General features: G+C 35.7%; 1 protein-coding gene across 1 annotated transcript; it reads left to right on the top strand.

The window, feature by feature from the left end:
- The first annotated feature begins 8,681 nt into the window (after nucleotides 1-8,681).
- On the top strand, nucleotides 8,682-15,977 carry LOC149823398 (soluble inorganic pyrophosphatase 4-like). The gene is made up of 9 exons (XM_090018812.1): nucleotides 8,682-8,907; nucleotides 10,682-10,823; nucleotides 10,931-10,959; nucleotides 12,833-12,898; nucleotides 12,976-13,083; nucleotides 13,622-13,687; nucleotides 13,780-13,900; nucleotides 14,136-14,217; nucleotides 15,721-15,977. The coding sequence occupies exons 2-9, from the start codon at nucleotides 10,691-10,693 to the stop codon at nucleotides 15,761-15,763; spliced, it is 648 nt and encodes a 215-aa protein (XP_089874938.1). The 5' UTR covers nucleotides 8,682-8,907; nucleotides 10,682-10,690; the 3' UTR covers nucleotides 15,764-15,977.
- Nucleotides 15,978-16,114: the final 137 nt, after the last annotated feature.

Raw genomic sequence — 16,114 nt, 5'->3', positions numbered from 1 at the left:
TTAAGTGTAAATATCGGGTTTTAAGCTAGTCGCTCCCTGGGTCAAGGGGTGTACTTGGGTTTACACCTCTTTGGGGTGGTTTTCCCATTTGAAAAAAATGCTAGTTGGATCTAGATTGGGTTTTAACTTTTTTCATCTTGCTCCGAACCCGATTAAGTCGGATTTGATTCAGTTTTATCTTTTTTCATCCTAATCCGACCCGTTGACATCCCTACATGACCATATTGCATGGGGCCCACTGTAGGTGTGACACGGAATGCTGCCAGGTGATTGGCTATGTCACTTAACCGCACCTAGGGATGGCAGTGGGGCGGTGCGGGGGACAAGGTCTCCACCCCTGCCCCGCCTCAAGATTTTATCCTCCACCCCCGCCTCCTTGGCGGGGATGGATTTTATCCTCCACCCCCGCCTTCATCCCTGTTTCATGTCCTCCATCCCCGGTTCAAACGGGGATGAGGCGGGGCAGGGCGGGGATATTGCGGGGAAAAGTGGGCGGGGCGGGGAAAAGTGCATGTCCATCCCCGCCTCCACCCCCGGACGGGGATGGATTTAAACCTTCGTCCCCGCCTCCATCCCCGTTTCATACCCTTCATCCTCGGTCCAAATGGGGCAAGGCAGGGCGGGGCCCCGCTTTCCCCCGGTCCACTGCCATCCCTAACCGCACCTTGGATCCCCTTTGGCTCTCGTCGTCAAAACTCATCATTGCCACGTAAATCCAAGAAATAGGAAATCAACGTTCGCTGTTTGACAAATTCTTACGTGAACATGAGAACTACCCTCTCATGGGCTGTCAACTTGAACTGCCCTCCATTAAATTATGGAGGAGGTTTAGGGATCTCTCTCTCTCTCTCTCTCATATGTGATGTAAAAATGGCAACTTACCCAAATGCCCAAACTGGAAGACCTATTGAAGTTTGGTATATTTTATTATGCTTTCACATGTATTGGTTTTTTCTATCTAAATTTTAAGCAATTTCTTTTGGGCACTACCTTATTGGGTTTTTTTTTTATTTACAATAAGTGAAAGACAATAATTTATTCATTTCATTTTAACCAAGGCTTGACCCCTCAACGGTCGTAAAAGCATAAATCATATTATTATTAACATCTTTATCTAATATACAAAATCTTAGAAGAGACGTTTGAATAACTTAACTTCATAGTTTTTTTTTAAAGAAAAAAAAAAGATAACACTAAAGATACTCTTCATCTCTCGTGACGAATGATTAACCAGCCTGAAGTGAGTCCTCTCACATTCCTTTATTACGCATGAGTTAGCTCGCTTCATTAAAGTGGTTGTCACGTTGGACAACCACATGTTTTGAGATTCTAAGTCGTCGGATCATAAATACACTATAGTCGTACCACCATATAATTGCTCTCTTTTTCAAAAAAAGAAAAAGAAAAAGAATTAGCAGCGCTTTTAATTCTCTGTCTTCCACCCAAAGATTTAAAGGCTATTAAGATTGCCACTAAAAATAGTAAGCGTGCAAAAAAAATGATGAAACGTCACTGTTTGATAGCGCGCAATCAACTGCAAAGCGTCGTTCCATATGGGTTACTTTCTCTCTCTCTTTCTTTCGCTCCATATCACCCACCATGCTTCGCCAACGGGTCCTGTCTTATGTGTATCTGGCTCTTAAATTACATAGTAGGGGGGAGGGGTTGATCTGTTTGTACTCTGAACTATGCACAATCACGTCTAGATTGTAGCTGTTTTGTTCTTATGTTTCTCTCTCATCCAATATTATGTTGGATGTATTTTGATAATATTGAATGGTGAATGTTCACTCTCTCTTTATATATATATATACATATATATATATATATATATATATATATATATATATATATATATATATAAAACGTTCTCTCTCAACTTGGAAGTCAACATAATTAAAAGCCAACAATTATGGATGATTGGCTGGCTGGACTTGTTGACCTAGACCATCGGGTGCACAATTATTTACAATAGTAGCTTTCCCTCGTGCCAAGAGTCTTAGCCGAGTCCACTCTATTAAGGCGGGTAGACAAGCTGAACAAACTGAATAGGGCTTGTTCGGGCTCAGCACGTTTATCAATGGACTGAGATCGTGGCTCGACTAATATTCAAGTTTAGCCGTCAAGCTTGGCTCGTGTAAAAACATTCCATGTTATTTATACATGGAACATATTTATTTTTTTACATTAGATATCATACTATATATATATATATATATATATATATTATTCACCATTTTCTTTTTATTTATTTTATGCATTCTCCTTTTATATATATATATATATATATATATTATACTTAAAATATATACTATATATAAAACATACGTTTTTATCTAGACCAACTCTCCCAAGCCTAGCTGAGCCAGACACATGGCTTGAATCGTTTAAGTTAAACAAGCTGATCATGGCTGGGCTCGCCAGCTATACGAACCGATCACGAATGAGTTCATGATGAGCTGAGTCACGAGTTGCTCGGTTCATTTACCAGCTCTACACTATATGCCACCCCGAATTAATTAACAATTATTAGCATACTTGGACCTGACTCAGTCAACAATTGTTGCCTAGTTGGCTTGCTGTTTGACATCTTTCCCTGTGGGAAGGCTAGGTCCAAGAAGGATCTCGTAGCTCTCTATCGTGAGCAGGTTGTACGTTCCCCCCACGAACACGGAGCCGCATGTTCGGGGGGTCCGAATGAGTGCCACGTTGGCACTCATTCGGGAGTTATGTACGGAGGAATATCTTGGGATCCGTGATATTCCTTCGTACACACCCAAACTGACGAATGAGTGCCAACGTGGCACTCATAAGGACCCCGAACACGCAGCCCCGTGTTCCACGGGGAACATACACCACCCTCTCCTCTCTATCTGCCTTTAAAAATGTCGGTGAGGAAAATATGCCATACGTTTGTTACTTAAAAAAAAACTCAAGAAAATAAGTATAACAAAAAAAATATGTAAGTATTTAATTAAAAATATCAAAAACACTAAATATGTGTTTTATCACGTTAATATCTTGACAGTACGTGGTATTTTTAAGTAAAAAAAAATTACAAAAACATGACTAACTTTTGTCCAGCTTAACTTTAGAGATATTATGGCTCACGAGGGTTTTGCTCATTTGGTAGGGGGTATTTGTGAATGTCACCAAGTTGATGGGACATCACAAGTTCGAAACCCATGGGTGGCATCCCTTGCCACAAGGTCGAAGCTATGTGTACTCCCCCTTGAACGGGAGACCTTAAAGTTTTCTCTTGGACTATCCAAAAATAAAAAGGCTTTTGAGATATTACCAATACACACCTAGTTAACAAAACAATTCTCAAAAGTTAGTGATGTTTTTGCAAATAAGCCAAACGTTAGGTGTGCTTTTGTAATTTTTTAAGTAGATGATACTTTGAAAATATTGCATTTTTTAAATAATGTATTGGCCTTTAAAAATCACAGTATTTTTCAAAATATCGACATATTTGTGGCTTATAGGCTCCGTTTGGAAGCAGGCATTCAGGCAAGAATTTAAGTATTGGCAGGAAAATTATCTTTATAAATGAAATTGTGTGTTTTCCTAAAAAAGGTTATAATTAAACCAAAAATTAGAAACCAATTTATACAAAGGAAAAATTTTTAATTAATTTTTGGTTGGTATTTTAATTTTTATTAGCTGAGAAATATCTCACTTTTTCCCCAATTTTTTTGAGAATATGCCTATATTTTTCATATGTCAAAATCTTAGTATCGAGATTTTATTTGCTGAAGAGAAAAATTAAATATGTTTGTTTTTTTTTAGAAAATCCTAGAAAACCATCAATGTGTTTTAAACAAGTTTATATTTAAAAATAAGTGATGTTTCGACAATATCATGATTTTATTTTTCCATGTCGTGGAATAAAATTATGACATTATCAAAATAACATCAAAATTTTGACTCCATTGTTTGGGAGAAAGGGATTGAGAAATTAAAGAGATAGTTGAGGCATTAATTACTCTTCTGTATTTATAGTTTTACACTCTTCTGGGCTGTTGAGGTAGCATTTGTCAATTCCAATAACTTTTCCAATTGCATAAACATCGAATCTTCAAGATCTACCAAATCCCTTTCGGTGAACTCATTAATAAAGATCTAAATGTGATTTGGATGGATGATCTGCAAAAGGGATTTATTACCAACAATGTGCAGTGGAAAAGGACCCACTATGAAAAAGAGTTTGGCTTTTTTTAGTAATGATAGGGACACCTACTCTCAAATTTTGTAAATATGAGTGTTTTTTTTTGGTTGATCAGACCCTATAGATACGAGCTACAATCATTATTTGGTAAAACACATGCTTTGGATAATATGATTATGGCATACATGTAGGTTTTTAATATCTCTCACAATGTACTAAAATTTTATGACTTAAAAAAACCTATTTTGATGTCCAAAAACATAATCCAAAACATAATATGTGTTAAGTACACCTATAAGGTCTGATTGAGAAGATGCAACCTACAATTATGATTTCTATTAGGTGCTCTCGGAGTCGTAGCATTACGCTCTCTCTCTCTCTCTTATGATGAGGAACTATCATGGAAGCGAGGAAAACCCCGAGTGGGACCCATGATTAGGGTACTCTTAATGGATTGAATACCATATCAACTGGTGTTCCATCTTGCAAATAAGGCGTATCCTGTATAGGATTTTTTTTTGAAATGATACCTTTATTCCCATGTCTTTCAGCTACTTTATCGCCCACTTTGATTTTACATTTCTGTGATATATATATATATATATATATATATATATATATATATATATATATATATATATATAAATCATTTCTAGATTATAAATGGAACACCCCTTTTTATGGCCCCATCTCACATCAATAACTCAACATCTTCCGCCTATAGGAAACTTTAGACAAGTTTCATTTGCAATGGATACCTGAATGCCAAGTATGGCTCATAATAATCTATCTTCTGGGGCATAGGATGATTATTTCGCTGTCTGAGACGTTAATTTACCTACTAAAACATGACTAGGGTAGGGATGCATGCTCGGCTCGACTTTATAAAAGAAATTTTAAAGTTTTTTTTTTTAAATTACTTTTTGAAAGAAATGAAAGTGGTGAGATTTGAAAATAGGCTACTTTAAAAAGAGACCAAAAACTTACCCACTAAGGTAAAACCTCCTTTTATGTTCATATAAAAAATAATATATATAAAGGGTTTATCGAGCCTATCAGAGTTGGACTACCTTTTCAAGCTCGGGTCATTTATATTTCGAACGAGCTTGAGCCAAGCTTAACAGGTCAAGCATGAGCCAAGCTCGGCTCATTGTGCATCCCTACCCACGACCACCTTGCCTTTCGTGGCTACAAAGAGAAAGAGTTTGACCTTGTATAGCACAAACGATAGGACCTATGTTAGGGATCTCAATGACACAAGATATAGAGTTGAACACGTCAATATGGAGACCAATATGTATACATATTGTTTTAACATTTATATTAATATTTTATTATATTTAAATATTATTTGGATCAAAATACATCTTTTACCCTTAAAATACAAAAATAATTTTTTATTAATAACTCGAAGAAAATGCATTTGGCAGGAAGACCTAGTCATGATGGTTGAGCCGATCATGCCTACGATCGTCGTATGAGCGATACAAAATAATGAGGTTAGGACCCCTGTACTCAGGGCCTATGCTAGTCATCAAATAGCGGAAGAGCGATGCCCATGAGAATCGAACCTTGACGATCAGTCTAGCTGCTAAAGGCCCACCCCCACTATGCCAACCCCCTTGAGGGATAAAAATAGGTTTTAAATTACTAAAATTTTAAAAAATGTGTGTCTTCCTATCCCATTTCGAGAATAAAATCTTAGAGTTTTCATGTCACCAACATTGACCATGCTCTGGGGAATGCACAACATACAAGGACGCTAACATTTCGAGGGATCAAGTCATGGGTTCCTCTAACAGTATATTTCCTTGATGGATGAGCGGCTTCAAACGATCATGACAAGATAGATTATGTTTTAGATGGACCCTACAAAAAAATTTCAACCGTTGATGCTTGTGTTTGATCAGTTCATAAACAATGGATGAACGACATCAAAGGAAACCCTGACCTAATCCACACTTGGCTAGACACACCCACATCAACAAAAGTGGGATTGAACAAGTTCTAAAGTTCAAACGCATCATCCTATGTTTAGTTTTTCTTTTTCTTTTTCTTCTCTATTAGTTTTATAAGAATTTGCAACTAAGCCTCCATGTGGGAGACATGGCTTACCTAAGTAGGGGAATCATGCAATGGATTTTATTTTTTTATTTTTTTATTTATCTTTTTAAGTCAATGGGTAAAGTTCAGCTTGGCACATTGACCCATTATATGCCTTGGATGTAAGTGTGCTTTGACTGCCTCCAATCTCGGAGATCTCATGGTTTTAAGATCCAAGGAACCCGAATTCATGCATCTTTGACTCTTACTTTGGTTCGATCCCATGAGATTCACTTACTAATAGACATTATTAAGTAAATCTCATTTGATCATTACCTCAAAAGCAATCATAAATAAAGAATTGCTCAGAACTTCAAAAGTAAATTCATAAAAAGTGAGTTGGTATGTAACCTCAAAAGTGAGATTTAAAAAGTGAATCTCATTTGCATATGATTCACTTTCTCACAAGGTTTCATAAGATTTGGAATTGCATGAGATTTTGAAAGTGAATTTCTTTTGAACAATATTTTCACTTTTCAAAAACACAACCAAACATACCCTTAGCTTCCCTACGTATTTAGAGCCTTTTGGGGGTTGCAGATTGGAGGACTTGAGATCCCTTGTTTGGTTGTTGATTCAAAAGGGGTCGATTCAATTTATATTTTTAATAATTTTAAGGGGTTAATTTTTAAAAAAATTATTTTAATACTTTTTTATTTTTAATGGCACGTGTTAAGTTGATCGATTATTGATCCTATTTTTTCATTTTTTTAAGAAACTGAATCACCTAGTGAACTGATTTTATCATTGCTTGATACCTCTCTTGAATCTCAGATCTAAGATTACATACCCCTTATTTGCTTAAAACAGAAATCTAGCATGAGTCTCATGCCAAATCCAACCCTCTCTATGATCTAGGCATTCAAACTGCATCCTCTGGAAATTGAATCAATGTATTAGAGCACACCAAGACCATTCAACTCACAAGTAGGTCCATTCAGGTGAAGTGTTTAAGACACATTGCTAGTCAAACTTGGCATAAACCCATGAACATGTCCATTAGTTCGCAAACGGGGTGCCTATATCCGTGCGCGGTGTAGGTCAAGAACATGCAACCAAACCCTATTGGTAGAGTAGAGAAACCAATTTTCCCATGGCCCCAAAATGGACCAAGTTTGAGCCAAGTTAGAGCTTGGGCCAACCAGACCTATTATTCAAACCACAGTCACAAATGATTGCTATTCATTGAAAGTCTCACAATTTATCGCAAGATTTAGAAAACCAATATCAAGTTTTTATCATGATATTTAATTTTTTTTTTTTTGCATATTTTACATATATTTAATGTTTAAAGATACCAATAATTTGGCTGAGAAAAATAAATTTTAAAATTTATCACAATATTTTAATTTGAGAAAAAAAAAATCTGATAATGAGATATGTAACTATGTTTTTTTTTTAACAAAAAAAACTGAGATTAGTCAGACCCCTACCCGTTTTACAACTACACCATAGGGATTCAAACTTGCAACGTCTCAACACAAGTCTTGCCACACAAGTGGAGCCCCGTTGGTAGATATGTAACTATGCTTAAAACTATAGTTACCAGGAAGCAAAATGGATACGAAAAGCAATATATGAAGCAAAAGCGAGTTTTAAAAGTAGCATGAAGCGTGAAGTGAGATTCATTTTGAAAGTGATTGTAGAAGCGTATGGAAAGCGAAAAAATAAAACATGAAGAAAAATGAGAGAAGCACTAGTGGGAAGTGAGGGAGAAAAAAAAACTTATAATAGGGTAAAAACACAAAAAAACAAAAAACAAGAAGAAAGCAAGAGAAAAACTATAGAGAAACAAGAGAAAACGAAAAAGACTCGAGAAAGAAAGCATTTTTAGAAGAGAATGAAAAGTGTGTTTTACTTCGAAATGAAAAGCCAGTTTCTTCCATGCTTATGTATGATGTTTTTAGCTTCGAAAGAGCTTTGAGAAAGTGTACACAACCAAACAAAGAAAAGAGAGAGAAAGAGATAAGAAGTGCATTGTTATTTTGTGTGGGAGGGATCTACGTTTGCTTGGAAGCCACTTGTTCTGTCTATCCTTTTATTTTGTACTTTATTGAGAGCTAGGGACTGATAACGGCACGACCGTTAGGAATTCGGTCAACATCCCAGCGGGAGCCAGGAGTGAAAATATAAGGTGAAATATGATTGCACAAATATTTATGCAATAAAGCACCTGATCACCCTTCATCTTGGAAACAGACCTGTCAGTTGTGGGGCCCAATGCCTGATGGAGATGCACAAGTGCCATGTGATTGCACCCGATCCGAACTCGAGCAGGTTACAAGAGGATCGTGAAGTTGAGCTCGACACGTGTCGCTCTATGATTCGAATCTCGATTATTCGGTTCGGATTCTTTCCGCTGTCTCGCGTGAGAGAGAGAGAGGAGACTCCGCAGGGGGTTTAAAAGGGAAAGCGTCACTGAAAAGCGGGAGCATGAGTGCCCTCTTTTTCTTCTTCCCCTTCTTTTCTTTCTTTCTCTGACAGAGGATCAGTGGCTCTTCACACAGAGCAAACAGAAGCAAGAAGGAAGAAGAAGGCCTCTCTCTCTCGATCGAGCGTGATTTTGACTGAGATCTTCCGGTTTTCGAAAGGGATCGCTGCTTCGGTGCCTTTCACGAGCTCGATTTCCTACGGTGCCTCCCTCTCTCTCTCTCTCTTGAGAGTTTCCTCTTGGTGGAGATCCCCTGTTTCTGAGAAATAATCGGTTCCGGTGGCTTTTGTCGTCGTCGTCACCGTTTTTTTTTTTTTTTTTTTTTTGAAATGAATCATCGTCGTCTCTCTCTCTCTCAGAGTGAGAATCAGGTTTTTGTGGCTATTACTCAGCTGGTTTTATTGTGTCACGGCGAGAAATATCTCTTTAGATTTTAGATCTATGATTGGATTTTCCGTTTCGTTTATTTCATGATTTTTACTGTATTTCAGGGTTTTTAACATGCTACTACGCTTTTCTTCTTCTTCTTTTTGCGTTTGGAAGATCTGATCCGAAGGATTTTTTGACTATTTTGCGGATTCTAACCCTTTGTTTAGCGAGATTCTCTTTTTATTAATCTTAGGGTTTGGACTTTTGTTTCGAGTTCACGTTTTGATTTTAGTCGTGATTATTGTTGATTTAAGTGATACTACTGTTTTCCTCCAGTCTATCTTGAGTTTGGGAACTTTAAAATGCTGTTGTTTAGCTGTTCTCTTATGGTTCTGATACGGCGGATTCTGATTCTTAATTAAAACTGATCTGGTGAAGTTATTTTCTTTATCGTGTTAATCTGATAGCCTCTGGAGTTGCAAATTTAACGTTCTTTTCATGGTTCTCGTTATGAATTCATCCACTTGAAGTCTATGCAATTTCCCTGATGCTATGCATATCATCCCAGAATCTTTTGCCTTTAATTCTCACCAAATTTCTGATGCACGACTTGCTAAGTCTGTGGTTGATTTTGTTTATAATATTTTTAATCATATCTTGATGGCAAAGCTAGGAAATGAAGTGCTTCAAGCACACGGTTGGACCTTTCTTGATGTTTTCATGTTAGTATAGGTCTGTCATTGTTGTCCACTATTCTCTTTATTTTTGCAGAACATAAGCAATTCTTGAATCTTTTGTTATAGGGAATAGTTGATTGAAAAGTTGTTCTTAATCATGCATTGATTTGATGAAAACAAAGCAACATGTTTTTCAAAGTCTTCTACCCTTCTCAATTGGTTGATATTTGTGCTCTTTGAAAGCAGAAGCATTACATGTCAGCTTCCACGGTTTCTTGCACAATGAACAATGAAATGTGGAATATGAAAGTTTCAATTTCCTTTATCATGACAAGCATGTTAAGATTGGCGGAATTTACCTCTCCTCTTCCTGTTGGAGGAACCATGGATCTGCTTTATTGCTTGTAAATCTGGCCTTACTACCTCTATACTCCTTAGTTAAGGTCTCATAGTTAGAACATGGTAAAGTCATACACAAGCTAATATCTGGATGTCCAAGTTTCGTACTTTGAAATTTTTTATTTTGTGATTTGTGAACCAGTCATGAGAATATTGAACCTATCTGCAGAAAAATATGCTGAAGGGTATGTTAACGTAAGCACCATGTTTTATGCATTTTAACAATTGATTTCTATTTATGCAATTATTTATTTGTTGTCTTAAGAGATGGAAACATTTCTCAATGTCCCTTTACACTCTGTCACTACGGATGATGGTCAAAGCTAGTGCTAGTCAACCAGAGAGTGCCTCCAATATTTCTAGGGGGAAATGAAAAGTTTTGATTCTAATAAATTATAAATATGTCTTGATGCATTACACATTCTAAAAGATAAAGGGTAGTCGTCTATCTAATAGTATTATATATTGTCAAACTGCATGTGGAAAGCAAATTGGCTTAAGCAGGGACGATTTCTGGTGTGTTCTTTTCAGCTTGAGGACATGGATCCATCACTTGAAAATGCAATCAAATATGTTGATGCTACCCATGTGCATCCTCCTCTCAATGAGAGGATACTTTCTTCTATGTCCAGAAGGTCTATTGCTGCTCATCCTTGGCATGATCTTGAGATAGGTACATTTCCTTGCTGTTATAATTTTTTACCAATGGTATTTTCAACCTTTGTTTCTCTTTCAAGTTTCAAACTGCCACTTATTTTCAATTTGATACTGTGGAAGCAGGACCTGGAGCTCCTACCATTTTCAATTGTGTAAGAATTGATCCTCAATTTTCATTGTGCTCAGATGAGTTGCTTGCCATCAATAAAATGTGTGATAATATTTATTTATTTTCAATTAGATCTTGAAGTTTATAACTTGCTAATTTGATAGTTAATTGCTATGTAATACAAACTCTTTTAAATCGCCAACACACATGGGTGAGACACTTGGACATGACTTCCATATTTCAGGTGCATTCAACCGCACCGGGGTCCATTTTTATCCAAAATTGGACTATGTTAACCCTAACCAAGTCCAGTTTTATCTATAGTATACACATGAATGCATATGTATATCATAGTCACAAATATTGTCTTTGGCTATATCTCGCCAAGGAAATTTCTCATGATAATATAGGTTCAGTTGATAATTCTTTGGGAAATCTCGGGAAAAACTTGGAGCTTAAAATATATATATATATATAGTAGAAATAAGTAAGAAAATAACATGTTTAGATAATAAAATATACATACAATAAAAGAAATAAGTTGTTACAAAGCACGAAAAATTGTAGTGGTAAACAACATAAAAGAAAGAAGAAAAATGTCGTTAAGATATAGAAAAGAAGTAAAAAAGTATAAGGTAACTCATAATATCATGATATTATCGTGATAATATCATGACATATATAAACTTATGATATTTTGCCTATAATATTGTTTTATGAATTTATAGCTATATTATTGCTATATATTCAAAATATTGCCTATATTGGTGACTGTATATATATATATATATATATATATATATATATATATATATTTAACAGTTTTAAAGTTAACACCAATGAAATAAAAACAATTATCATATCATCAATTCATCATGCAGAAATTCATGCAATAAATCAAATTAACAGTCTACAATTGTTGTTCCTCATCAATAAAAGATAACACCACACTGGTGCGGTTATGTATAAGTATATGTATACGTGTATGTGTGTGCATTTATGTATTTATATATATAATATAGATAAAACTAAACTTGGTTAGGGTTAACTGAATCTACTTTTGGACAGAAATGAACATTGGTGTGGTTAACTTCACCTGATAGAAGAGTCTGTGTTACATATCTGTGAAGTTGTCTGCAGATTAAGCATACTCTTCTTTCTTCCACTTAAACAATTCACCTTATTTTAATTTGAAAGTAAGCATATTTGGTCCTTTTTTTGTCTTCTTCCGGAAAGGGATAAGAACTTTGAATCATGAACGTTCATCAATTCAAGAGATATTTCACCTGGGTTGAGTACATTCAATTGTTTGCATAGTTGAATTGGTTCTCTTTTGAAATTTGTAAATGCCTTTCTGACCAGTTCACTAAAACTAATGTGGTTGTTTACACTAGATGAATATAAGAACATTGATTGAGTAAATGCTAAAGCATCCACAACTCATTGGAAATGAACAGAGCTTTTGTATGTTAAAAGCTTAAAATAATAAATTTGATATTCTGCAGCATTAACATGATACAATGCCACTAGATTGGGAAGAAAAGTGTGCAAATTTATCCTTCTTCTTTGTCATTTTTTTATGCTTAAATTACTTGCCATTATCAGTAAGTGCCTTTATCAAGTATCATCATCGGTGCCTCATGGTTTTCCTGGTTAATTTTCCTTTTCGTTATGTGTTGCTGGCTCACTTTACTGTCTTGCAAAAGATGATTGAAATCCATTTTCTGAATGTCATAATTGGGGGATTGGTTTTATTCAAAAGGTTTTTTGGGTTCAGCACTCTGGAGGACATTGGGAACCCAACACTCCATATGTTACACATCATCCATATGTTGGATTTCTTTTATGCTGCTCTCTAGTTATGTGCCTGATGTCTGAACTTTATTAAGTAATATCCAGACGGTTGATTCCTTCAGGTTGTGGAGATTGGAAAAGGTAGCAAAGTTAAATATGAGCTGGACAAGAAAACCGGTCTGATTAAGGTAATGGTAATACTGTTTTTTGGTTTTCAGGAGCCCTTTTTATGTTGATCAGGGTTCTTAATGTGGTGTTAATGCAGGTGGACCGTGTATTATACTCATCGGTTGTGTACCCTCACAATTATGGTTTTATCCCACGGACACTCTGTGAGGACAATGACCCAATCGATGTCTTAGTCATTATGCAGGTAAAAGTTCGTATGGGAAGCAGCCTAGGTTTTTCAACAAGTTGAAAAAAAAATCTAAGAAGCCTTGAAAATTGGCTTTAGTATTCATGTAAAATGATCTGTTCAGGTCATTCTGGAATTCGGACTATTGCATGGGTAGCTTCTTCTTAGGCCTATATTAATGTTGGAACATGTTTATTTGACCAACTTACTGATTCTTGATCAGTGCATAAATGTTTATAAAACACCTGTATCTTAATTTCTTGATTGCTGACTTGGAATGCATAATCAACTTCTGTTTTTTATTTTTAGATAATTATGCAATTCCTTTTTCTTTAGGGAGTAGTTGCTATGAACGTAATATTTAATCTTGCTAATATGTCCAAGGCCTTATTTTTTATGTGACATATATGGTCAATAGCATTTGTTCTCGGGGAATTAGGGTCTCCAACATTTGAAAAGTGGATAAGTTTATTAAGGCTGGTCATATGTCACTGAATAAAGTACAGGCTTCATGACATTTGAGTCCTCTTCTGGTTTTTCCTTTTTACTGTCACAGGAACCTGTTCTTCCAGGCTGTTTTTTGCGAGCTAAAGCTATAGGACTCATGCCTATGATTGATCAGGTGCTATTGAAAGACTTCTTGATCTTTCTTCCTGTTATATTTATTTCTTTTTTAGAGAATGGCCCTAACAGATTGAATGTGTTATCATATAGGGAGAAAAAGATGACAAAATTATTGCTGTTTGTGCTGATGATCCTGAATACCGTCACTACACTGACATCAAGGAGCTGCCTCCTCACCGTTTAGCTGAAATCAGACGCTTTTTTGAAGACTGTATCCTTTATTATTATTTAATTGCATTACAAGTGTTGTAGCTTTCATCATTGCATGCCAATGACATAGGCACTTCATTTTAATTGCATTTTATTAAGACATGACAAGAGTTCATAAAATCATTTATGTGTATCTTCATATAACTTTTTGGCTTTTTGTGACTGTTCTTTCTCAAGGAGACTCTCTCTCTCTCTCTCTCATATATGAACATGTCCTTGATCAACTTCAAAATCAGACAAAAAGAATGAAAACAAGGAAGTTGCTGTGAATGACTTCCTGCCTGCCTCTACTGCCTATGAAGCTATCCAGCACTCGATGTGAGTTTTCTTTTCACATTGATTATATTATCATTTCATATTTTGTTTGGATTATGTGTATCTTAAAACTTAAGACTGTTTATGTTTTTCACTTTGATTATGTTAGCTTTTCGTATTTTGTTTGGCTTTTATTTTTCTTAAAACTTTGGATGGAAAGCTACTCAATGATGACCTTCCATGGATTCACCTATATAAGCCGCGACTAAGATTGCAAAAACCAGAACTTGAATACCGCTTGTGAATAATCCTTGGAACATCACAGGTATAAGAATCACTAAATGTACTAAAGAAACAAGAACTACTAGTTCATTGGCCAATATATTCCTGAAAAGTCGAAAACTAAGTGAAAGGTTTTGTTAAATCTTCTAAGACATTAATTGGTAAAAGTATTGGAGTTGGATTGATGTATATACCGAAATAACCCAATCCCTTTTTACTAAGGCCTGCATAGAAATATGCCACTGACATGAGTAAAGCTAAATCAAGAATAGCATTTACATCATTCCTAGGTGTAGCTAACTCCCCAAGAGGTAACTGGATTTATGGATACACAAACCATTGAGGGTAGTTCCAGATTTGGGTCAAGACGAACTATTATATATAATTTATTAAAACCATTGAATTCTGGATATGGTAAAGTAGCTTCTGGTTGGGGAACTATACCCTTTATGGGTGTTGCAATGACTCTTTCTTTAGTATTCCTATCTATTATTTTGTAGATTTATAATTCTTCGATTTTACTCGATGGGATTTCAAAAAGTTAGATCCAGAAGAATCAGAAGTCCTAACTTTCAATAAAAAAAGAATCACTTAGGATTCAGATTTCTAGGTCATCTCAATCTGTTTGGTAGTTTGACTGGAATTCTTTTGTTTCGGTATTTCCGGAATATGAGTGTGACTTGTTATACCTACGATAGTACAAAGAATAAGTCTGTAAAAGTGCTTTCCACTTTGATTATGTTATTTGTTTAACTTATGTGTATCTTAAAACTGTTTTAGATGTGCTTGTTCATATCCATTGACCACAGGCTTGATGCATCCAACGAAGCCCAGTGGCAGTTGGAATGTGCCCTCTCAACATTTCGTTCTTTTGTGTTTTTTACTTAGAAAGAAGTAATATGGCATTGCATAGATCTCCGTGGAAGGAAAAAGTGCTGATATATCTTTTTTTTCTAAAGATGTGTCATACTGTAAATGGTCAATGCTTTCTCCTACAAAGTAGCACTTTGTCAAGTAAAAATTTCAACAGGAGAAACATGTTTGCTTATTTTGTAGTACTGAAGGATCTAATGTGGTCGTTCTGATCATTGGGACATAAGGTTAAAAACCAAAATCATGTTTCCTTTGGTGGGCACGCTTCCCAGGTTCATCAACCCTTGCAGGAATATGATGTTATTCTGTGGGAGCTGAAAACATCGTGATGTCATCAATGTTAAACTGTGTCAATCGACAAATGGCTGGTCTCTGTCATTTTTAGTGACTTATTCCTTCTTGGTTGTGCAGGGATCTCTATGCCACATACATTGTGGAGAGCCTAAGGAGATAGAATGCTGCTCTGTTAAGCATAGATGTTGACGAAAGCATATATCAACCATTACAGTTGGTTTTTCTTATTGAAAAATTCAGTTCTGTGATTGTTTTGATGAATATGATGTTTGCATAGGTATATGTTAAATTGTAATGTGTGATTTAACCATAAGACGCCCCATATGTGTTTTTTTATGCAAATATATAATGTGGTGAAGCTTCTTGTTTGGCAATCTTTGCTCGTTCTTACTCGTTACAGATTTAGTTGATAGCCAATGAGCCAATTATGATCAATTTGCTTTCTTGATCTCAAAGTTTTAGTTGATCTTGACGAGTTCAAAGGAGATGAAAATTATGATTGTGAATTTAT

Source organism: Nuphar pumila, chromosome 10 (genome assembly GCF_984573655.1).
Source record: "Nuphar pumila chromosome 10, dmNupPumi1.hap1.1, whole genome shotgun sequence".
Taxonomy (NCBI): Eukaryota; Viridiplantae; Streptophyta; class Magnoliopsida; order Nymphaeales; family Nymphaeaceae; genus Nuphar; species Nuphar pumila.
The sequence above is the reverse complement of the archived record's forward strand: the minus strand, read 5'-3'. Positions and strand labels throughout refer to the sequence as shown.